Here is a 24,344-nt window from a genome sequence, read left to right as displayed (position 1 = left end):
CCAATGACAATACCAAACAAATGCAGCATCACCAGCAAGGGGAGTGTGTCAGAAGCCCACTAACAACAAGCAGCCAGGGAAAGCGCTGTCCTTCCATATCTGGCCTGAGACCCATCTCCCTGCCAAGGGACCCTGGGCAACCTGGCCTGGGGAAACTCCTTCTGCTCTCTCTGGCAGCAGTAGCAGGAACAGGTGGGAGCCCCAGCAGCACCAGATAAACCAAGCAGGTGAAAATAACACAGCAAAGTCTCTGAAAATTAAATTGTCGTTGGAACCGCAGCCCACAAAAGTAGGCCAGCACCTGCATGCCAAACTTAAACAGGGCAACTGCCTGTTATAAAAAAAGAACCAAATAGAACCCAAAGTCTTCTAAACATAAAGCCAAAATGTCCAGGGTACAGTAAAAAAAAAAAAAAAATTACTCATCATAATAATAACCAGGAAAATCACTACTTGAATGCAGAAAGCATCAGCTGATGCCAACAGTGACATTAACCAGATGTTGACTTTTTCTGGCAAGGATTTTAAAGCAACTATCATAAAAATGGTTCAGCAATCAATACAATGCTCTTGAAATAAATTTGGAAAAGGGGAAAATCTCAGTAAAGAAATAGAAGTTATATAGAAGAGCCAGATGGAAATAATAGAACTGAAAAATACAAGAACAGAAATAAAGACCTGCTGGATGGCCTCACAAACAGAGGATAAAATCAGTCCACTTGAGGACAGGTGAATAGGGTTTACCCAATCCAAAGAACAGAGAAAGTGGAGTGAAAAAAACAAAAAACAAAAACAATGGATGGCATCTTGGGCCCATGAGACAGTAACCAAAGATCCACCATTTGTATCATTACAATCCCAGAGGAGAAGAGAGAGGGACTGGAAGAGTAACTGAAGAAATAAAGTCTGAAAACTTCCAAAATTTGGTGAAAGACACAAATCTGCAAATTCAATAGCCTAAGCAAACCCCAAACAGGGATAAAGCCAAAGAAATCCATGCCAAAACAATCATAATTAAACTTCCAAACACTAAAGACAAAAGAAAAAATCATGGAAGCAACCAGAAAGGAAAAAACACATTACCTATAGGGTAACCCTAATTCAAGTGATGGTGGATTTTTCATCAGATACCATGGAGGCCAAAAAGAAGTGGCACAACATTCTTCAAGAACTAAAAGAACTGTCAGTGGTGAATTCTATATCTGGTGAAACTATCTGGAATGAAAGATAAATAATTCCAGGCAATCTACCAAAAACAAAGAAAAAAAGACCTTTAGGAATTAATAAATAGCCTCAGCAATGTCAGAGGATATGAGATCAACCCACAAAAATTAACTGCATTTCCATCTGCTCACAATGAACATGTAGAAACCAAAATTTAAAGTAATGCTATTTATAATCACTCCAAAGATATTGAAATATTTATGAATATTCCTAATAAACCACATATAAGAACCATGCTGAAAATTACAAAATGCTAATGAAAGAAATCATAGAAGACCTAAATAAAGGGAGAAACATACTATGTTCATGGATTAGAAGGCTCTACACAGTAAAGATGTCAGTTCTCCCCAAACTGAACTATAGGTTTAATTCAATGCCTATGAAAGTCCTAGAAACATTTTTAATAGACATATACAGGCTTATTCTAAAATTTGTATAGAAAAGTGCATGACCTAGAATAGTAAAAACAATCTTGACGAGGAAGAATGAAGTGGGAGGAATCATTCTACCTGATATTAAGGCTTCCTATGTGCTCTAGTCATCAGGATTGTGTGGTATTGGCAGAGCACCAGACACATAGATCAATGGAACATAATAGAGGACCCAGAAACAGATCCAAGTAATGTTCAACTGATGTTTGACAAAGGTCAAAAGCAAGTCAATGGAGGAAAGAGACTTTTAAACCAATGGCTCTGGAGCAATTAGACATTCATAGGAGGAAAAAATTTTTTCAATCTTAATCTTACACCTTATACAAAAATTAACTCAAAATGGATCATGAGCTTAAAATGTAAAACATCTTAAACAACCTTGAAAAAGAATAACAAAGTTGGAGGTCTCACACATTTTTTTTTTTTTCAAAACTTAACTATAAACCTAAAGTAATCAAAACTGTGTGGTCCTGGAATAAATCAGACATAGAGACCTGTGGAACAGAACAGAGGGCCCAGAAATAAACTCTCACATATATGGTCAAATGATTGGTGGCAAAAGTACCAAAACCATTCAATGAGGAAAAGAAATATTCTTTTCAACAACTGGTGTTCAGAGAACCAGATATCTATACCCAAAAGAATGAAGTTGGACCCTTGTCTTAGAACCAAAGATAACCACAAAATGTAAGAGCAAAAACTAGAAAGCTTTTAGAAGAAAATATGGGTGAAACTTCATGACATCAGATCTGACAATTTCTTGGATACAACACCAAAAGCACAGGCGAAAAAAAAAAAACCAGATTGAACTATATAAAAATTTAACAATTCTGTACATGGAAGAACACAATTGACAGAAAAGGCAACCCATGGGATAGTAGAATATATTTGTAAATCATATACAGTTTTAATATCCAAAAAATATAAAGAAGGCCTAAGAGTCAACAACAACAATGAAACAGACAACCTGATTTTAGAAATGGGCAAATAGGGGTGCCTGGCTGGCTCAGTTGGTAGAGTGTGTGACTCTTGTTCTCAGGGTTGTGAGTTCAAGCCCCAAGTTGGGTGTAAAGATTACTTAAAAATAAAATCTTTTAAAAAAATGGACTTGGGCGCCTGGGTGGCTCAGTGGGTTAAGCCGCTGCCTTCGGCTCAGGTCATGATCTCAGTATCCTGGGATCGAGTCCCGCATCGGGATCTCTGCTCAGCAGGGAGCCTGCTTCCCTCTCTCTCTCTCTGCCTGCCTATCTGTCTACTGTGAACTCTCTCTGTCAAATAAATAAATAAAATCTTTAAAAAAAAAAAATGGACTTGCCTCAACCTTTTTCTGAAAAGGTGTGCAAAAGGCCCACAAGCACATGAATAGCTGTTCAACATCACTAATCTCTAGGGAAATGTAAACACAAACCACAAGATACCACCTCACGCATTAGAATGGCTACTATTTAAAAACAAACAAACTAAACTAACAAACAAACAGATGTTGGTGGGGGTGTGCAGAAATTGGAACTCTCTGTACTGTTAGTGGGAATGTAAAATGGTACAGACACTGAAACTATGAAAAACAGTATGGTGGTTCATCAAAAAATTAAAAATGCAGTTACCATATGCTCTAGCAATCTACTTCTGGTTATAGACCCAAAGGTCTTAAAAACAGGTATACCTGTGTGAATTGCAGCATGATTCCCAACAACCAAAAGATGGAAGCAACCCACATGTCCATCAATGGATGAATGGAGAAATAAAATATAGTTTATACACAATGGAACACTACTCAGCCTTAAAAGGGAAGGACATTCTGACACATGCCACAACATGGGTGAACCTTGAGGACATTATAGTAAGTGAAATAAGCCAGTCAGAAAAAAACAAATACCGTATGATTCCACGAATGTGAGGTATCTAGCATAGTCAAAATCATGGAGGCAGAAAGTAAAATGGTGGTTGTGAGGGCTTGGTGGTGGCCTGCGGGAGCGTAGGGAGTTAGGGTTTAATGGGTAGAGAGTTTCAGTTTCAGGAGATGAGAAGAGTTCTGTGGATGGTTGGTTATACAACAGTGTGAATGTGCTTGCTGTCACTGACTATACACTTAGAAAGGGTTAAGATGGTGACTTTTATGTTATGTGTATTTTACCACAATAAAAAAAAAAAACCTATAGCACTGTTGGTCCCACGACTAAAGTTGGCTCCTAAAGAATAAAGTAAGTGAGCATCTTTTTAAAAAGTGTAAAACAAGGGGTGTCTGGGTTGCTCAGTTGGTTAAGCATCTACCTTCAGCTCAGGTCATGATATCGGGGTCCTGGGATGCAGTCCTATATTGGGCTCATTGCTCAGCGGCATGTCTGCTTCTCCCTTTCCCTCTGCTGCTCACCCTACTTGCATGCTTGCTCTCTCTCTATTAGATCAATAAATAAAATATTTTTAAAAAATTTAAAATGTGAAAAAAAACTAAACTTTTTTTTTTGGGGGGGGGACCAACAACTGGAGAGTACCTTTGGTATTTGGCTAGAGAAAGAGTTCTTAGACCCAATACCAAAAACATGATCAATAAAAGGAGAATTTGATAAGTCAGACCTCATCAAAATACAAAACTTATGATCTGCAAAAGCCCATGGGAAAAGGCTGGAGAGACACGCTCTGGACTGGGAGAAAGCATTTGCAATTATCTAGACGCATAAGCAAATCTCAAAACTCAACAGTAAAAAAGAAAACCAAAACCAACAATGCAACTGGAAAATACGCAGAAGACCCAAACCAATATTTCATCCAAGATGATGTACAGATGGCAAACCATCTCTGAAAAGATGTCCGATATCATTACTCATCAGGGAAATCCAAATTAAAACCACCATGTCACTGCACATCTGTCAGAGCATCTAAAATAAAAAATCGTGACAACACCCGAATGCTGGTGAAGATGAAGAGAAACTGTATTCCTCACATTACTAGTGGGGGTGCAAAGTGGTACAGCCTCACAAAAGAATACTTTGGCAGTTTCTGATAAAACTAAACAAGCAACTATTTACATAACCCAGCAATTGTCCTCTGCAGCATTTATCCCCGAGAAAGTAACACTTACGTTCATACCAAACCTATGCAGGAATACTCATAGCAGCTGTATAAGTACTAGCAAAAAATGAGAAGCAGCCTTGTTCACCTTCAGCAGATCAATGTAGTACATACGAACTATAGAATACTACTCAGCCATACAAAAGAATGAGCTATTGATATACACAGTCACTTGGGTCAATCTCCAGGCAATTAGGCTGAGTTCAGAAAGTCAATCCCAAAAGATACCATACACATTAATATAACATTTTGAAACAATAAAAATTTTTAAATAACAACCACCACATCAGTGGTTGCCAGTGCTTAGGAACAGAGAGGGGGTTGTATATAGTTATAAGAGGGCAAAAAGGGCAAGAGATAGAAGCCCATGGTTCTGGAATGTTCTATCTCCATGGTGGTGGTGTATATGTGAATATACATGTATGATAATATTCTAAGAAGTAAATACACACACCAGTGAGAACAAGTAAAACAGGAAATCTGGAGAAGATTGGTGGAATATGACTGTCGATGTCTTGGTTGTGGTATTGTACTAGTTGTGCAAAACGTTATCAATGGGGGAACCTAGGTACAACGTATAAGAGATTTCTCTGAAATGAAACAAGATGGGATCGGGAGGGAGACAAACCATAAGAGACTCTTAATCTCACAAAACAAACTGAGGGTTGCCTGGGGGAGATGGGTAGGGAGAGGGTACTTTGGTTATGGACACTGGGGAATGTATGTGCTATGGTGAGTGCTATCTATGATAATGTTAATAAAAAATTTAAAATTTTTTTTAAAATTTAAAAAGAGGTTTCTCTGTATAATTTCTTATGGCTGTGTATGACTCTAATTGCAGTAAAAATTTCTTTTTTAAAAAAAGATTTTGGGCGCCTGGTTGGCTTAGTGGGTTAAGTCTCTGCCTTCAGCTCAGGTCATGATCTCACGGTCCTGGGATCGAGCCCCCGCATTGGGCTCTCTGCTCAGCAGGGAGCCTGTTTCTCTCTTTCTCTCTCTCTCTCCTGCCTCTCCGCCTACTTGGGCTCTCTGTCTGTCAAATAAATAAATAAAATCTTTTTAAAAAAATTTTACTCATTTATTTGTGATAGAGAGAGTGAAAGAGAGAGACAGCATGAGTTGGGGGGAGGGGCAGAGGGAAGAGAAGCAGACAGCCCACCGAGCAGAGAATCTGACATGAGGCTCGATTCCAGCACCCTGGGTACATGACCTGAGCTGAAGGCAGACGATTAACTGATTGAGCCACACAGGTACCCCTATTTCCATAAAAATTTCAATGAGGAAAGTGATCAAAGGTCACCCAACATTTAAGGAAAATCTCATTCTAAAAAAGTCTCATAAAAAACAAGTGAAAGGAAAGGAAATTAGAGGCAACAAAGATAAAAAATAGTTGGAAGCAGAAAAAAGTCACACATTGCTAGTAATAATATCAGAAAGATCCTTACATAAAAGGAAACATGCTATAAAAAAGGAACTTCCTGGGGTGCCTGTGTGGTTCAGTGGGTTAAGCCTCTGCCTTCACCTCAGGTCATGATCCCAGGAGGTCCTGGGATCGAGCCCCACATTGGGCTCTCTGCTCCATGGGCAGCCTGCTTCTGCCTCTCTGCCTACTTGTGTTCTCTTTCTCTCTGTCAAATAAATAAATAAAATCTTTAAAAAAAAAAAAAAAAAAAAGGAACTCCCAGAGAAACAAAGAACTTTTGGAAATTGAAAACTATAATGGCAGAAATGTAATACTCATTAGAAGGCTTGGAAAACACATTTGAGGAAATATCCCAGAAAGTAGAAGAAAAAAGATGAAGACCATGATACTGGGTAAGAGAATGAGAGAGGCTGCCCAAGGGGTCCAATATCTAAATGACGGAGCTGAAGAACAGAGAAAAACAGAAAAAGACAGTTAAAGGCGTAATTCAGATAACTTTCCTGAACCGACAGGGCTCACTGAGTCCTGCGCTCACTGGGTGAGAAAAAACCCACACCGGGGACTTAGCTGTGACAGCTCACAATGCTGGAGGCAAAGCAGAGGCCCTGAAGGCCTCATAGAGCAAGAAGCAGGCCACCTACACAGCATTGGGGTCAAGACAGGATCAGGCTTCCCAACAGAAACACTGGCATCTAAAACCCTGAGGGAAGGGTGCCTGGGTGCCTTCGGCTCAGGTCATGATCCTGGAGTCCTGGGATCAAGACCGGCAGAGGACTCCTTGCTCAGCAGGGAGCTTGCTTCTCTCTCAGCCCCTCCTCCTCTTACGCTCTCTCAAAATAAACAAAATCTTAAAAATAAAATAAAATCCTAAGGGGAAAACAATTTTTAACCGAGGGTTCTGTGCCCACAAGAAGTCATCCCCGTGTGAGGGTAGAATAAAAATAGTCAAGATCTTCAGAATTTCATTCCCTGAAGTGGTCCCGAAGAGAAGCTACATTTCAGGGTTAGAAAAAAAGTAGTCCACTAAGACATAAACCTTCTGGAGGTTAGTTTTCGGCAGTTAACTTGAAGGGATCCGGTCTCAGCAGTGTGACAGGGAATGTAGGTCTGGGGTTGTCCTTTTTTTTTTTTTTTTTTTTTTTTTTTAAGATTTTATTTATTTATTTGACAGAGAGAGATTACAAGTAGTCAGAGAGGCAGGCAGAGAGAGAGGAGGAAGCAGGCTCCCTGCTGAGCAGAGAGCCCAATGTGGGACTCGATCCCAGTACCCTGAGATCATGACCTGAGCCGAAAGCAGCGGCTTAACCCACTGGGCCACCCAGGCGTCCCTGGGGTTGTTCTTAAGCAGAAGTGTCCTTAAGGGAGATGGCGTCACTTTGGTGCATGCCAGTGTCGTCTTGCCACCCTGCTCTCGAGTGGTGGTGATGATGAAGCCGTGTAAGGATGGTCCCTAGGTCTGCTGCCTCCTGTGCGACTAGGGAAGGACCAATCACATCGGGCCTGGCCACAGCTTTCCATGTGGCCATCAGCCCCTCCTCAGGAAGCCCCTGGAGGACATACTTCACTAAATTGAGGGAGCAAGTGCAGATCGAGGAAGATAGAGGACTCAGGGGAACGGGAGGTGCATCTAGGAACTGGCAAAGGGAGTCCTCAGGAGGGTGGGAGATCCCACCATGACAGCTGGGGAAAGTCAACCACTCCAGAGATGAGCGAGGGTTCTGGAGAGACACCGCCAAGAGGGAGATGATGGGACACCCGTTGTGTGTGCACTTATGAGAAGGAGAGTTACCCTTAGGGCAGAGTTTGGGGACACGGAAGCTGAAGGAACCACATTTTGAAGAGAGGAGGGGAACAGTTGTACAGGAAAGGGAAAGGAATCATATTCTATGATATGGCTTGATTGAGATCAGCGATTACATAGTCATAGTATTTACACTGCATGCTAATCTAACCCCAAATAATAATATAAATGTGCTTGGAGAAAGGAAAAGAGAAGCTGTGTGTGTGTGTGTGTGTGTGTGTGTGTGTGTGTGTGTGTTGGGAGTGTTAAAGAAAGCAATCAATAAATGATACCTAACACTGAATCCATCAGGAAGTAGGAGTGAACGCATGATTTCATAGGCATGAAAGTCAACACCAAACATACCAATTGGATTGGAACTAGTTACCTACTTAGAGTGGGAAAAGAGGGTTTACAGGCCACTGCAACTTCTATTTAAGAGAAAAAAGGCCTTCCAGAAATATTTGACTTTTTCAATATGTCTAAGAAAAATTTTAATTGTAAAAAATCGGTATTTTCCCAGGGATCTACACAACACAGTGCTGTGTGGCATTGGGCCACACGTGGCTCACAGCATGTACTGGTCTTACCCTTCGCCCAGGAGCCACTGGTGCTATGGAAGAGGGGCATCACCTAGGGAAGAATCCATTATGGAACCTGCCCCGCGACTTGGCCTTGCCAGGCTGGGAGCTTCCTATAGGAGGCAGTATACTCCAGACCTGTGTCCAGAGTGTAGGCATGCACCACGGTTTCTCTTAGAATGCCTGGAGCCAGAACCAGGATTCGGGGTCAGGGAGGGGCTCTCTGTGGCCACCCCATGACTTTGGACCACCTTTTCCCGATAGCGAGCACTACCTGCCCGAAGTAGAAGACATGCTCGCCTTCCCCGCCTTCCCTGGGACTCAGGTGTAAATACAGGGCCCGTGCTCCAGGACATGAGGTATTAACAAGCTGTTTGGTCCCCGAGAGCAAAACCGGGGGAGAACGAGTGTTCCAGGGACACCAGCCATGATGCCCACCACCACCCTGTGGCCTTTTCCTCCCAGCCCAGTGAGACTCGTGCCTGAGCAACAATGGAGCAAGAAGTTGGGAACGTTACTAGAATGATTGGGGTGGGATGGGGTGGACCTGAAGGAAGAGACTGTGCAGAGAAGCGTCGTGCAAGCAGATGGTGGCAAGACGGGTGGAGAGCAGAAACACAGAAGCAGAATCCCGAGACTGGCGGGAGAAGCCAGGCCCTCAGGCTCACCTGCAAGCCTTGTTTTCAGGGTGACTGAAACTGAGTGAGCCCGTTCCTTTTGGCCAAGGAAGTAGGGCTGTGTGGAAAGGCTCCCAGATTCTAGGACCTGCTATTTGGACCCCTATCCTCGGAGGGGTGGTGTACAAGAACGGGAAACCTGTCCTGGGACAGGACCAGCTCCCCCACACCCATCTCCAGGGGGGCACCTGCATCTTGTCTCTGGCTCAGGAATCTACCCAGCCCCTCCTGCTCAGACTCCACATGCATCTTGTGCCAAGGGTCACAAAGCCAGGGGTCTCATTCAGCACACAGTCCTGGGGGCCCAGAGTTCCACCCGGCACGGAGCCAGGATCCATGGATCACCTGCATAAGGAATTAATTCTTAGAGTCCCCACAGAGGACTGTCTGCTCCCTCTTTGGAGGCCACTAGCTGCCTTCCATCTGAGCTTTTGTCTCTCAGCTTTTGTCTCACGTCAGCATCTCTGATAGCAAGCGGCTTCAAACTGCCCTTGCCGGCCAACTGCTGAGCTCAGGAGCAGGAGTGGCCTGGGCTGTCCTGGAGCTCCCTGTGGGCTCTGGCCTTCTGCAGGGGCTGCCTTCAGGGACCTCAGCGTCAGCAACCCCAGAATCTCTCTCCTCCTAGAATCCCCTTCTGCATCCAGCTCAGGATCAAACATCAGCTTGGGGGGTACATCTCTGTTCTTGCCTCAGCTCCTGACTCTCGGTGTTCCTAAAGCCCAGGCCTATGGCAAGCCTGCAGGTGCTCTAGGTCTTTCCAGCCAGAGGAGAGGGTAGGCAATATGTAAAGAAGAGGCCGGGCCAAGGGACAGTTGTACTGACTTTATTCGCCTTCACTCTCGTCCTCACCCTCCTGCTATCCCCCACGCCCTTGGGGCCCAGACATCAAGCATCCACACACCTGGCACAGCCATTCTGCCATCACGGAACCCCTGCAGAGGGGTGCTGTGGCCTTACATGGCAAGGTCAGAGACTGCACTCTAGCCCCTGTTTGAGGCCCCGCTTCATCTCTCTGTTCACCCCCAGCAGGCCCAAGACCAGGGAACCCATGGGGAGCTGAGGAGGGAGCAGACCCAGGTTTCCGACCTGAGTTCTGGCCAAATGGGCTGAAAAGTCCATCTGGACTGAGGGGTTCCCCACCCCCAGCACATCTCCAGCGGGTGGTGATGGTCCCAACCCAGCTTCCCCGCCATCAGCCCCAGGAAGTGGGTATGCGGCCCCGGTCCCCTTAATCCCACATCTAGGTGCTCGTTTATTTATTTTAAAAATAAAAAGGAAATGTAAAAGCTGGTAAAATGAGAACCCCTGCCCACACTGGCACTGATGAGGTTCCATTATTGCTTCAGACCCTTGTGATCTGGCTGGAAAGGAGCTCCCACCCACACTGGCCCAAGTGGAAGAGAGCATTTAGCACCAGGGACCAGGCTCCTGTCACCGCTGGGACAGGGGCCTCCCAGGAGAGGGTTTGGCTGTGCCCACCCACAGCTACAATGATCATTGTGACCAGAGCCCAGCCTGCCACCTGGACCCCTGCCCTCAGAGGAGAGGTGTATTAGAACAGGGAACCCAAGTCATGGGAGAGGGTTTCCACACCAGGTATCCTCCCCTGCCCCATACCCAACTCGTCTCTGCTTATCAAAGTGTGGCCTCACAGGGACCTGGCCTGGCCAGAGCCCCCCAGGCTCTCTCACTAAGGCTGCAGTGGGGCTACCTGGTGATAAGGCCACCAGTCCCCATGGGAGACCCTGGTGTCAGTGACAGGGGTTGGGGAACCCATAGGGGTCCTGGCATACAGCAAATGGGGGGAGATCAATTTTCTTGGGGAAAATGTCAGCCAGTTCTGAAGAGCTGCCAGGCACTGGGACCAGAGGTTAGAAATAGCAAGGAAAAGGAGGAAACGGAGAGTGTGTGTGTGTGTGGGGGGGGGGGACCCTGAGGACATCATGGAAGCCCAGAGATCAAGGGGTGCAGAAGAGGGAGCTAGAGTACAGCGGGAGTCTAAAACCCCCAGCCTTGGGGTAAGGTAGCTACAGAACTGGGAGCCAGACAGGGAGGCACGCTTCCTCTCTCAGTGAGGGGCCCATCTTCTCTCTCCGAAGGACAGCAGGGTTGTTCTGAGGGTACATCTGGAGGCTCTGACTTGGAATACTCCTGCTGCAGCCCCAAATGCAACTAGGCCAGGGCACTGCCCCCCTGTGCATCCAGAGAACAATCTGGGGGTGTGTAGCTTGGATTATAAATCTTCAAATCACTTGGGCTTCTTGGACCTGCCCACATCTGTACAGAATAAAGTGCTTCGTTTATTGATGATTAAAATGTCCCCAGCCCCCACCCAGCGCCATGGGCCTCACAAGGAGGTCAGAGGGGTTCCCACCCCCTCAGCCCTTGGGCTGATGGGGCCCAGTCCCCCACTCCCACCCCCGCCCCCTGCCACTGTCCTCCTTGGGCTTAGGCCTCTTCCCACTCCAGCCATGCTTGGGAAGGTGGTGGTGTGAGGGTAGTCGTGGGGGTTTAAGGTGCAGAGTATAACAAACAAAACTATAAACACAAAAGGAAAGAGCTTAACTAGGAAACAAGTAGCTTATGGAACCTTCCTCCCCATTTGTGAGGCAGGAATGAAGACGTTAAATGACAACAAAAAAGGGTGTCCTATTAGTGCTGGCCTCATGGGGGCAAGTGTTGAGCACAGGCTGGGGCTCCCCCAGAACCCTGACCCCCCACCCTGGGGCCTGAATGTGTAGTTGCCTCTCATCACCAGGGCTACAGGCTCCCTGCCCATGGTGCAGAGGCCCTGCAAGGACAGGGAGGCCGCACACCAGCCCAGGAAGAAGACGAGGCCTCTGCCTTCAGAGCAGGGATGGAGACAGACACAAACATCTCCTCTGGCACCGGAGAGACAATCAGGGCAGCTCGTGAGGACCCGGGTGCGCTATGAATAGCTGCCCTGCCCTCTGCCCCACTGATAGCACCTTGAAACCTTCAAACATGGCCTCCTTCTCAGGGCCTGCCTTTGGGGTTCACCCAGTCACAGGGATGTCTTGGACTGTAGTCCCCGGCATCTGGAGCTGCGGGAGCCAGCCCGTCTGCCCATCTGGATCCGAGCCCCCAGCACCCATGGCCCAGCAGCTTCTGGGGATATGTCTTCTCCTGGATTTAGGGACCTCGAGGCATCTGGTACAGCTCAGGGATCCCTGTACCTGCCGGCAGGGTGGTGGGTGAGAGAGCAAATGCATGGGGTCCAGCCCCTGCCTGCCCCACTGCACACGGTGTGAAGTTGGGTCTGCAGCCTTCACAGTTCGCCACTCCCCCCACAACACACTCGTGGGCATCCACACTCAAGCCCTGCCTCAGTGTCCACAGCTCTCAGACCCGATCCACGACTCCTTCCAGGGAGGCTGACACCCCAACTTTTCCCCACAGCCTCCAAGATGAGGGAGCAAGTTAGGGGGCACAAGGGAAGCTGAGATGAGCCACTGAAGCTGACCCGGGCTTGCCTGGCCAACGCCCTTCAGCTCAGGCCTCAGGCAAGTGACCCATCACACCTGCTCCCAGGCCCGCCCTCCCTGCTGTACCGCCTCCAGCACCCCCCTCACCTGGAGGGCGTGCTGCAAATAGGTTGCTCTTTTCCTTTTCCTTCACTTCCAAAAAAAAAAAAAAAAGAAAGAAAGAAAAAGAAAAGAAAAGGCAAAGGCTTCAAGGAGTCACTGAAAGGGGGGGCACTTGGGAGTGAGGTTCCCCTCCACCCCGCACAGGGGGCTACCAGCCTGCACACCCCCATGGTCAGTGGCCTCAAGCGGTACAGGTCCAGCCACGTCTGGAGGTGGGGGTGGCCGGTGTCGCTGTCTGACCCCAGGCAGGAGGGGCGGGCTCCTCCCAGAGGCGGCCCCGGGGCTCCAGACCCCGTGTTTGCGCTCCTGCAGTCAGTTGTTGGCGCTCATCCTCCCGCCGGGAGTGGTAGTGGTAGAGAAGAGTGGAGGGGGGGGCGGCAGGTGAGGCGGGGGAGGCAGGGTCTGGGACAGCCCCGGGAGCAGGGGCAGCGTGTGCGTGGGAGGCTGGGCCGGGGCCAGGCCGGGGCCGGAAGGGGGGCCGTCGCCGGTCAGGGGGTGACTGACGCGGAAGCATTTCTCCTTGTGCGCCTTGAGCATGTTGGAGAAGCGGAAGCGCTGGCCGCAGACGTCGCAGGGGTACGGCTTCTCGCCAGTGTGTGTGCGCCGGTGCCGCTTCATGTTCGGGCGGCTGGTGAAGCTCTTGCCACAGATCTCACAGATGTACGGCTTCTCCCCTGGGCGTTGGCACGGGCAGAGGGGCGTCACCGAGAAGTCGGCGCACCCCGGTACCCGCGGGGCCTCCCTGCCCAGGGAGAGGCGCGGAGGACGGCGCTGAGCCCCGGAGAAGGGTGAATGGAGGCCCGGAGTGGAGAAGGGGCACGGCTGGGGCCATCGTACGCAGGCAGGCATCCTGTGGCAGAGCCGAGCCGGGGTGGGGAGGGGGGGACCCTGCAGCCTTGCACGCCACCCCCACCCCGCCGTCGGGAGGCGCAGGTACCTGTGTGGGTCTTCATGTGCTCATCGAAGTACTGCTTCATGTTGAAGTCCTTGCCGCACCACTGGCACATGAACTGCTTGTGGCCGATGTGGATGCTCATGTGGGAGCGCAGCTGGTACTTGTACTGGAAGCGCTCATTGCAGTTCTGCGGGTGGGGGGAGGGTGAGGCCCAGGCGCAAGGTGGGGAGCAGAAGGTGGGGAGCAGCTGCAGGGACTTAGGGGCCCAGAGGGGACACACACGGGAAGGGGCTCCTGGGGCAGGGGGCGCAGGGGCAGAGAAGGGGCTAAGGGCCACCAGGGCCCAGGCCCGGAGGGAAGGCAGGAAGTGGGGAAAGGCCATAGAATGGAGGGAGTCGTGCTGCATAAGGCCCTCCTGCGTAAGGCCAAGACCCCCCATCCTTGTTCCTTGTTGGAACACCGTCCCCCTCCACCACCACCCCCCACCCCGCAGCCTGCAACCCTTTCACTGCTCTGCCTGAGATGTGCCTCTCTGGACCTCTCCAGACAGTCTGTCCCCTGCCTGATGGCAGCCCAAGAGCAGGGCCCACCTTGACTGTGTGGGGGTTGGGTCAGGGAGGGCTGGCTGAGGGTGGGGGTGGGAGGGGGGCAAGGGGGCAGCAGTGGGGTCAGAATGCTGTGGGAGGTGGGGGCCACAGACACCAAGGGGGCCACCCCTCTTTCTGAATCCTGGACTCCACTGCCCCCAACTCCCTGGTTGTGAAACAGCTGCTGCTCCTGACCCCTGAGGGTCCAGGGTGGCCCCTGGGGCAGGAGGAGAATGGCACTCACCTCGCACCGGAAGGGTTTCTCCCCAGAGTGCTGCAGTGAGTGCACTTTGAGAGACATGCTTCGTTTGAAGGACTTCCCACAGGTCTCGCAGGTGAAGGGCATGTCCTTGGTGTGGGCTGTGGGGCAGGCCATTATGTCTCAGAGCGACCTCCACGGCTGCTCCTAGGGGATCCCTACCTGGCCACCTCCCATACTGGGCCTCCTGGGAGGCCCTTCTGCCTCACAGTCTGCCTCAGAGCCTTGGTCTAGCACCTGGGGCTGACTTCAGGGCAAGGACCCCAAGCAGTACTGGCTTCGGCTCAGACCCTGGCCCCGCCACTGGCTCTCTGCACTGCCTCTGTGCGCCTCACAGTGTCCTACGGAGAGAGGCCAGGAGTGGTACTGAACCTCAAAGGTGGGCTTTACAGGGGATGACACTGGGCAGTCCAGAGGGAATGGCTGTGTTCCCCCCAAAACCACGGACAGATAAAGACAAACAAACTCTTCAAGGAAGGTCTTCGAGGAAGTGACTGGGGCCAGAGAGTTCCCCTTACAGCTCAGAGCTGGGGAAGCTGAGCCCAGGAAGACCACTGGTCCTGGGCTATGCAACATGCTCCTGGCCAGGACTTCCACCCCAAGGTCCCAGCTCCCAGGAGGCTAGAGAAAGGGGTAAGACCTGGCCCAGGGCCACACCTCTCTTGAGCCCCAGACCTGAAGCTGGCAAAGAAAGGAGGGCCACTCGAACACCAGACTGCCAGTCAGGCCCTCCTAGAGGGGAGGGACAGCCATCCCAAGACAGAGGAGGAGCCCAGCACACATTTGTGGGGGCCTCCTCATTTAGAGGAGCCTGAAGGCCTATAAGGGCCATAAGGTGAGAAAAAAATGAGAGGCACAGTTGTCATCAAACTGAGACAGGGCCTGTGTCAGCCCATTTGGCATTCTGTGTAATTTAGGAAAAGGTACTTCTTTCCCTGGTGGCCAAAACCCCATGCTAAGACACATAGTCTGCCAGCTGGATTCTGGGCGCTCCCTTCCATCTTGTCCTGGAACGCTTGCTCAGTGTCCAAACTGCCCAACCGTACATGGTAGCCCCAACCTCTGAGCCTATCCAGGTCACACCTGCCACTGCAACAAGTCTTCCCAGGCTTCCCAGTTGAGAGGGGCCTCCACACACCTTCACACTGCCCTGGGATGAGAAGTCCTTCCCAGCAAAACCAGCAGCTGGCCCAGCTCTGACCCCAGACCCCATTCCCTCCCGGGGCCAGACTTACCAACCATGTGCTTGCGCACATGGGCCATGGTGTAGAATTTCTTCTCGCAGATCTCACATGAGAACTTCTTCTCTGCATAGCCATGCACGATCTTGTTGTGCTCGTGGAGAGACCAGAGCTTTTTAAAAGCTTTGCCACACGTCACACACTGCAAAGGGAGAGGATGTTAGGCCCTGGGTCCTTCGTCAGGACTGTGTGCCCTGGACAATTTGCCCCTCTCTGGACCTCAGTTTCTGCAAGTGGACTGTGCTGGAGGGAGAGCCCTCAATGTCCAACAGCCTGCCAGATCTGACTTTCTGGGAGTTGGGGATGGTAACTCCCTAAAAAGATGCCCACCTACCCTGGGCTGCGGCCTGGGGCCCTTCCTTACCCTTGAACTGGACTCGGGTCAGGGACCCCCTATACAGGAAGCCCTGACTCCGTGCTCATTTTAACAAGGCACCTGTCTACCAAGGGGAAACACATAACTGGCCGAAGGGCCACAGTGTGTGAAGAAGCTGCACACAGTGCATGGAGAAGCCCTTCTCAGATCCCACGTCTGGCCTCTTCTCTGCTGGGATGTATGCCCTGACACCCTGGAGATCCCGAAGGAGAGAGGTGCCAAAGTGCTGGTTGGGGTTGGGAGCTGCAGGAGTCCTGGGTCCCATGAGGAAATGGGATGGTAGTGGGAACCCCAGGGGCCATGCTTCCCTCCTCCTCTTGTCTTCCCCATCCCCACAGGAGACACTTCCAGAGGGATGGAGCAGGTCAGGACTGGGGCAGAACTGGACTCAGGTCAAGGTGCCCAGGTCAGAAGAGGCCCATGCAGCTTTCCCCTCCAAAAGGAAGGTTCGGGTGTGTGCAGTGGAGAGACAAAGGGCAGCCCAGCAGGCAGGCAAGTGGGAACAGGTGCAGGAGGGCGGGGCAGGAGACCAGGTAACCCTCCAGGTAACACTTTCTCCACAGGGCACTGCAATTAGCAATTAGCTCAGGCAATTAGCACTCACCTACCTGCTGCCCCCACAACCCCCTCGTGGCCAGAAGGGATAAAAAGCAGCCTGGCGGGCCCTGTGCTGCCTGCACCCTGGGAGGCAGAGCTGGCGCACACTCAGGCCGAGGAGTCCTGGCAGCCAGCCCAGCCGCCCTGCTTGGCCCCTGCAGCCCCTGCTTTTCCCAAATTTCTCATCCAATCCCTCTTCCCAAGCCCAGGCCAGCTGGCATCTCCAAAGAGCTGACAGCAGGGGCTTCCTCCTCCAGGCCACCCCCTTGCTCTATTCAACCTCTATGCAAGTGGAAATGGCGCCCCCTCCGGGCAAACCCTGCCCCTCCTCGTCTGGGCTTCTGTGCGGAGCCCAGCCTGAGAAACTATGCATGGTGGCCCTGATGGCTTTCCAGCAGCCTTAGTATTTACCAAAACACAGGCTCACCCCTCCTCAGAGCTGGCTATCCATCAGCCTCAAGTACTCAGACAACTCCCTCCTCTCATCCTCCCCTCTGCCTCTCTGGCCAAGAGTACTGTTTGTTCCTGTCCGATCTGCACATGTCTCCATGTGCCAAGGTCTAGCTGCTTACTGCTGCTTCCTCCAGGAAGCCCTCCTTGGTGTTCTCCCCTGAGTGCTCACCACCCTGGGCCCAAGTTGGCCCCATGGGCCAGGGGTAAGTGTGTCTGGGCATGTCAGGCAGCAGAACCCTGGGGACGCGGCCTGGGGGGCCAGCCTTCAGCCCTCCAGCCCAGTCCTGCCCCACCCGCCCTAGGAGGAGCCCCCCAGGCCCACCTGGATGTTGCGCTCACAGTCTGTCTGCCGGTGCAGTAGCAGCTCGCTCTCCAGCAGGAAGCGCTTGCCACACTGGTCACAGATCTGCATGCGGCTGTGGGTCACGTTCATGTGCTTCTCCAGGTACCAACGGTTGTTGAAGACTCGAGGGCACTTCTGACATGGGTGGTGCTGCTTCTCTTCCAGCTTCACCTTGGCCCCCAGCCCGTCAGTGGCCTGTGGCCCTCGGGCCGCTGCAGGGGCTCCCCCTGGAGCAGGCTTGGGCCTCTTCCCACCCCGAGGCCTGGCCTCCTCGGGCTCAGGGGGGCCTCGGCGTCGGGCGTTCTCTCGAGACCGTGTGGCCATGCGGCTGTGGGGAGGGGGCTCTGCCCTGCTGCCCCGCCGCCCTGCTGGCCCCTGCCTGCTTCCTGTGTTGCCCCCTTCTTCCTCCTCTTCCTCCTCCTCTGAGCTCTCTTGATCCTGCTCACTGTGCCCTTCCTCTTCCTCATCCTCTTCCTCCTCTGGCTCACTGTGCCCTTCCTCCTCCTCTTCTTCTTCCTCTCCCTGACTGCCACCCTCCTCTTCTTCCTCTTCCTCTTCCTCCCCTCCACTGCCGCCACCCTCCTCCTCCTCCTCCTCTTCCTCCTCCTCCTCCTCCTCCTCTTCCTCCTCCTCGTCCTCTGAGTGTCTCTGCAGCCCGTCCTCCCGGCCCAGCACCATGGTGGCCGGGCCTGTGGTGGAGCCTGGCTTGCCCTCAGGCCCCGTAGACACGTGCAGAGTCTGGTTGTTGAGGTTCACCTCCACGATGATCTGGGACTGCTCCCGGCGGCTGTAGGTGCCAGAACCCCCAAGCTCTTCCTCCAGCCCCTCCCCGCCCTCCAGCTTGCAGAGGCTGCCTGGGGGCCCACCAGCCTCCTCGGCACCACCCTCCTTCTCCTCCTTGAAGAAGGGCTGAGCTGGCCCGATGGTGGCTGGCACCGGGCCCCCCGCAGTCCCAGCCCCGTCCTCAACACGCACGGAGTAGGGGTCGGGGCCCTCACGAGCATAGATCTTGGGCAGGCCCGGGGCGTCTGCCTCCTGCTTGATGTCGCAGTAGTAGGGGGGTGCAGCCGGGGTGCAGCCCCCAGTGGCCGGCGGGGCCAGGGCCACGGCGCTGGGGCCCGGGGGACCCAGGGAGCGGGCGTCCAGCAGCTCCTGGCAGGACGCGGCGATGTCGGCCATCTGCAGCAACGAGGCGGCGCTGAGCACCTCGTGCACGTTGGCGGCGTTGACCAGCAGCTTGGATGTGTAGATAAAGTTGAGGATCTGCTGCAGGCCGCCGGGGGCCAGCGCCTCCAGGGACAGCTCCACGCGCTGCAGCTGCTTGTTCTGGGTGAAGAGCGAGTGGAAGAACTGGCTGTAGGCAGCCAGCACGCCCTTGTGTGCCGGGAAGACGCTGCGCTGGGGGACCAGCACCAGGTCCACGTCGCAGAGGTCGGGCTGGAAGAGGCGCTGCTCGTTCAGGCGGCCCATCAAGCAGGCAAAGTGCAGGGCCACGTCCTCCACCAGCGAGAACTCGGCCGCCGGTGAGTCTGTCGTCTTCTCAACCAGCAACTGCGAGGGGCGGAGGGGGGGAGCAGAGGGCACAGGTCAGGTCAAGGCCAGCAACCCGGGCAGTGCCTACCGTGCAGGAGGCAGCCTGCCCGGTACTCCAGTTTCCGTGTTCTAGAAAAGGAGCCGAAGCTCTGGCCAGGACGCGGGGAGCCAGGGCTCGGGCCCAAGCCAGCTGCCCCTCAGAACTCAGATTCCAATCACGACAGGCAGCTCCTGAGTGAGTTGGTTAACTTTTCTGGGCGTCCAGCTCTTCCCTGTGAGACAGGAAGTCCTCCTGGGCAGGGAAGGGAAAGAGAAGGGAAGAGGAAGGAACAGGGACGAGGGTCACTGGCATCCCAGAGTGCGTGGGACTTAGGGGCTTTCCATGCTAACACTGCGCCAGTCTGGGCAAACTGGGGCAAGGGGGCCACCCCAGAAGCAAGCATTCCTTCAGCAGTTCCTGAGCTCTGTGGATTCTCTCCCTCACACGCACAAATAAAGCCACGCCTGCCCGAACCCAGGCCCCTCCAGAATGAAAGGCTCACTGGCTCACTGGCTCACTCCTTGGCCTCTGGCTGCTACTGTGCCCCAGGAATAGTACCTAGGAACCCCTTACCTCACCAGCAGTGGGCCTCAAGGCCTGGACCTAAGGCTTTGCAGGGATAGAAATTCTTGGGAAGAAATCCAGGCCCAGACCTTGGTCTTCCTGCCCTGCTGGAGGAGGCTGGTGGGATCTAGGTAGCCCTTCCTTACTGGGCCAGGCGGCTGCCCAGGGCCTCATGCATGGCTGTCGACATCTCCCCCTCACACAGGGGTTCTGTGGAGGTAGAAGGACACTTCTGTGTTTTCTGTCCACCAGGCTTAGAGACGGGAGGCCCCCAAGGCCTGCCCTAGACCCTCTTCCCCCTAGGCCCCCAGAGCCCAGGTCAGGTGTGGTCCAGGCATAGAGGCTCGGAGATGGCCCCATCTTGGAAGCTGCGCTACCTGGGAACTTTGGAGCCCCAGAGAGGCCCTCAAAGTCTGATGGGTCAGATTATCAGGCTCCTGAGCCACAACGAGCCCCTGTGAATTGTCCAGAATAAGTGCTGGATTAATCATTCCTGGCTCCTCCACAGCAGCTTTCCCAAAAGATAGCCAGCACTGAGAAGCAGGCTGCCCACTCCCTTGCCCGGGTCCAGGGCAGAGTTTTTCAGTTACTGTCTATGGATCACTTGCCTGGCTGGACTAAGCCTGCACGTTCCAGTTTCTGGCCATCCTTAGGCCGTGTTGAGCTGGGTCAGAGCCTCCTATATTTGAGGGGTACCTTGCCTCACTGTCACAGAGCCATCAGTTTTTCTCCCCCAAGCACCTCCCTGCAAGTCCGTCCATCCACAGCCCACCCCAACCCTCCATGCTAGTCCTTCCACTGGTGGGGCAGCAGTGGTGGGCCCAGACTGGGCTGGGAGGGGGGAGGTGATATCTGGGTTCACCTTCTCAGTCGCCTGAATGAGAATCAGACTGGGGTCTCAGGATGAAGCTCAAAGAGCCTCAGGGGCAACCTGCTTCCAGATCTGTCCCTGGACCCCCACCCCACCACTGCATACCCAGCCACGCCCGGCAGCACCCACCCAATGCTCTCCAATCCCCGTCTGGCCACTCTTGACCACGGATGCTACCTCCCTTGAGTTCTCCTACGCCTCCTTCCCCTCGGCCAAGAAGCCACCCATCTGCCCCCTCTGTCTCAGGACTGCTGGCCTGTCCAGGCTGGGCCAATCTAACAGGGACATGGTGCTAAGTCCCTCCCACCTCTCTCCTCTGACTCATTCTGATTCATCTTCTGGGACCAAATTCTATTGCACAGATGGGGAAACCGAGGCTTAGACGGGAGGGTCGCACAATGGGCAGTGGCAGAGCCCCTACACCCCCAGCTCTGCTTAAGGCCAGTCGTTCCCTGCTGGGCAGGATTGGACACCCCTCCCTGTGGATGGATTTCTTGGCTTTTGATGCCTGAAAAAGCAGGAAGAGGCATCTGGGGAACCTCTGACTCAGAGGACCAGCTGTGCTTGCCGGGACCCCGCCATTACCCCCACCACCTGCAGGTCCTTGAGAGGGCAGCGTGCAACCTGGGCTGTGACGGGGCCCCTAAGGGCCACCAGGGGCCAGATAGGGGCAGAAGTGGCTTGGATAAAGGCCCGCTCAAGCCAGGTCTGTTGAGGGCAGCACATCCTAGGCCACAGGGCCCCCAGTCCTCTCTGCTCTCCCATCAAAGAATGCCCCCCCAGTGCCTACCTGGCACTGGGGAAAAAAAAAAAAAAAAAAAGGCAGTGCCTGACATTTCTGTGCGCAGATCTGGTGCAGGGCCCCCTGATCTCAGCAGGGAAGGAGGGGTTAGCTCAGAGAATACTGGGTGCTCCAAAGACTCTGTTCCCATGCTCCAAAGACTCTGTTCCCCAAGCCAGAGCCACTCTGCACCCTGGAAGGGCCCAAGAGTCTCCACCAGGCACCCTGCCTATTCTTCCTTGACAGGGCACACCCATGCTGCTGGCAGTCCATAACCCTTCAACTACCTCAGCAGGGCTCACCGTCCCCCCGAAACCCTGCCTGGCACCTCCCATACAAGGCCCACCAGCTGCACTGCCCCCCCCCCAGCCCAGCCAGATGGGCCAGTTCCTTGAAACTGCACACATGCCTCCCTATCATGGGGGCCAGCTGCAGCCATACACCCCACCCTCAAGTCCAGCCCAGGAGGACCTGAGATGCTAGACCAGGGGAGTGGTTTGGACTCCCACTGCCAGGGGGTTTCAAGCCCTCAAACTCTATTTGCAAGCGACATTGGGGGTGGGGGTGGGGTGGGGAGAGGCCAGGTGCCAGGGACTCCTTCCTTGATGGCTTCCCAGGGCCAGAGCCTTCTGCTTCGAAGGGGTACCCTATCTCTGTGCCATGAAGCCCCACAGGCTCCCTAGCCTGCCCCAGTGCCTTCCTAGAGGCACTGAGATGAAACCTTGGGCAGGCATCTGCACCACCTCCCAAACGCCCACGCCAATCCTTACTGCCCGGCAACCCGGTGTGGGGAGGGGGGCACCCATACTGAGCAAGGGGGCATAGGTTCATGATTCCCAGGCGCCTCCTTTTGGAGAAGGGGTGTCTGTGCCAGCCTCTTCTGCACTCATGGCCCCACTCCTTTCCCAGGACACAGGCCCAGAGAGGGCAGAGGACTGGCCCAAGGTCACACAGTAGTTTGGACAGGAGCTGAGGACGTCCCGCCCCAACACACCCCGCTTGGCCCAGTCGCCCCAAATCCCCAGGCAGGGCGGCTCCAGCGCCCACGTGGCCCAAGGCCCAGGCGGGAATCCGACCTCCCCCCTCCCCCCATCACCCAGTCCGAGGGCAGCGCCGTCCTAGGCTCAGAGAAGCGCCCCCCTCCGCAGGTGCAGAGTAAGACCTCAGCCTCTCGCGCCCGGGCCCCCACCCCAGGAATTTAACCCCCTCCCCGCCGAGGGCCGCGCCACAGAGCCGCATTCCTGGCCTGCGGGGACCGGAGAGAAGGGGCCGGGGAGACGCGGCGACGGAGAAGATCCCTCCAACTCCTCCACCTGGAGCCGGCGGGCCGTGCGCTCGGGAGGGCAGAGCGGGCAGGTGGGCGGATAAGCGGGGGGACAGGCAGGGCCTTGCGTACCATGGTGCCGTGGCGCTGGGGGCTCACAGGGCCCCGCGGGATCGCGCTGCCCCCGGCGGCCGGGCCGGGGCCGCTCCATGAAGCGCCGCGCTGGGGGCCGCCCCCGCGCAGGGCCCCGCGACCATGGCCCCCGGGGGCGCGGCCGGGCGGGCGGAGGCGCAGGGCCGCGGCGAGTCCAGCCGCCGAGCAGCTGCGGCCCCAGAGCCTCGGGCGCGGCGGGCGGGGGGCGCGGGGCGCCGATTGGAGCCCGCGCGTCAGCTGGGGCCGCCGTCTGGACGCTTAAAGGGCCAGGCCGCCCTGCGTGCCGGCGGGGGGCGCGGACACGCGTGGTGTGCGCGGTTCCACCGCAGCTTGCTCTGCCTGGGGCCGCCGGGGCCTCCAGCCAGGTCTCACTGCTCCCATCCCAGCCGATGGGCCCCGGCCTCACTCTCCTGCGCGGAGCCCCCTTTCTGCCGGGAAGTTCGTCCCAGAGTCTAATCTTGGTGCCTTCCAGCTGCGCCACAGAGGCGGGGTCGGAGTAGGAGGCGGCCCTGAAATCGTGAAGGGGGGCGCGCCCACTCCCCAACCAGCTGCCGAAAGCCTTCCACCTGCTCCCCTGAGCGACCCCAAGCTGAGAGACCGAACCCCCGTACCCTAGCCTCGGGCCTGGGCCGCTTTGACCTGGCCTGGGCCGCTTTGACCTGAGGGTGAGTCTGGGATCTCCAGCTAGCCCGGCCCCTGCCACCCCTAGCCCAGGACAGCCCAGGGCTCATTTTGCTCTGTGCTGGTTGACCCATACCTACCTGGTGGCCTTCTCTGGCTGCTCGCGCCCACGCTAGGGCGGGAGGTACAAGAACTCAGACTACAGCAGCAGCAAGCCAGCCTTGAAGGTGGCGGGCCCAGGCAAGATGAGCGGAGTGAGGGCCAGAGGCGGGGGGAGGGTGGGCACTGCACCCCTCCCCCGTGTGACCCGACCACTGCTGAGTAGCCTCCCCGCTCAGCCTCTGCTGGGGAGATGCAGCCAGGCCGGCGGAATGCTGCCCTGGCATGGACACTAGTGGGGGCAGGGGGTAAGCCGTGCTGGCAGGAGGCTGCAAAGGAACGCTGCCAGCCTGAGCAGGCGGCAGGGTGGGGACCACAGGGCGCTGGCCTGGCAGGGCCGAGGTGGTAGCTGAGCCACCAGGGTGGAGAGGGAGCCTCTGTGGGCCTCTCCTGTGGCCCATGTTATCATTCCAATGCCCTCCTGTGCCCCCCACCCCACCCCAAGCTGGCTGCTGCCCCATCTCTGGTCACTCTGATAGTGCCTCACCCTGACGGTCCCCGCACCCCTCTGGGCACACAGGCCCGTGTGCTTACACAGCAGCCCCTGCCTGACTGGAACAGGCGCCCCTGGGGATGCCATCTTCCTCCTGAGTGGGCAGGGACTCTAGGGCCTGCTCAGAGTCACTTGGTTCTGGGTGCCAGGGGAGGAAATGGAACAGAGGTGAAGATCCCAGGCAGGCACCATCAGAAAGTGTGATGGTCTGCCCTGTAACATGGCAAGGGCCTCCTGACCCCAGGGCCAAGGAGAAGACATCTCAGGGGCATGGATGGGAGTGACCAAAAGAGTGCCAAGATTAAGGAGGAACACACAGAG

At 54.2% G+C, this 24,344-nt stretch overlaps 1 protein-coding gene across 2 annotated transcripts; it reads right to left on the bottom strand.

Annotated features, from left to right (window-relative positions):
• Positions 1 to 9,992: 9,992 nt before the first annotated feature.
• On the bottom strand, positions 9,993 to 23,705 carry ZBTB47 (zinc finger and BTB domain containing 47). Of its 2 annotated transcripts, none has more exons than XM_059390765.1 (6): positions 23,512 to 23,705; positions 17,524 to 19,095; positions 15,770 to 15,917; positions 14,520 to 14,635; positions 13,731 to 13,875; positions 9,993 to 13,467 (listed from the first exon to the last, which is right to left on the bottom strand). In XM_059390765.1, exons 2-6 carry the CDS (start codon positions 19,012 to 19,014, stop codon positions 13,106 to 13,108), a joined length of 2,262 nt encoding a protein of 753 aa, XP_059246748.1. In that variant the 5' UTR covers positions 19,015 to 19,095; positions 23,512 to 23,705; the 3' UTR covers positions 9,993 to 13,105. The 2 variants fall into 2 exon arrangements, with proteins under 2 accessions (XP_059246748.1, XP_059246747.1); XM_059390764.1 differs by lacking the exon at positions 23,512 to 23,705 and adding an exon at positions 22,730 to 22,852.
• Between the last annotated feature and the right edge of the window lie 639 nt (positions 23,706 to 24,344).

Source organism: Mustela nigripes, chromosome 2 (genome assembly GCF_022355385.1).
Source record: "Mustela nigripes isolate SB6536 chromosome 2, MUSNIG.SB6536, whole genome shotgun sequence".
Taxonomy (NCBI): domain Eukaryota; kingdom Metazoa; phylum Chordata; class Mammalia; order Carnivora; family Mustelidae; genus Mustela; species Mustela nigripes.
Note: the sequence above shows the minus strand (reverse complement) of the source record. Positions and strands in the feature narration are given on the sequence as shown.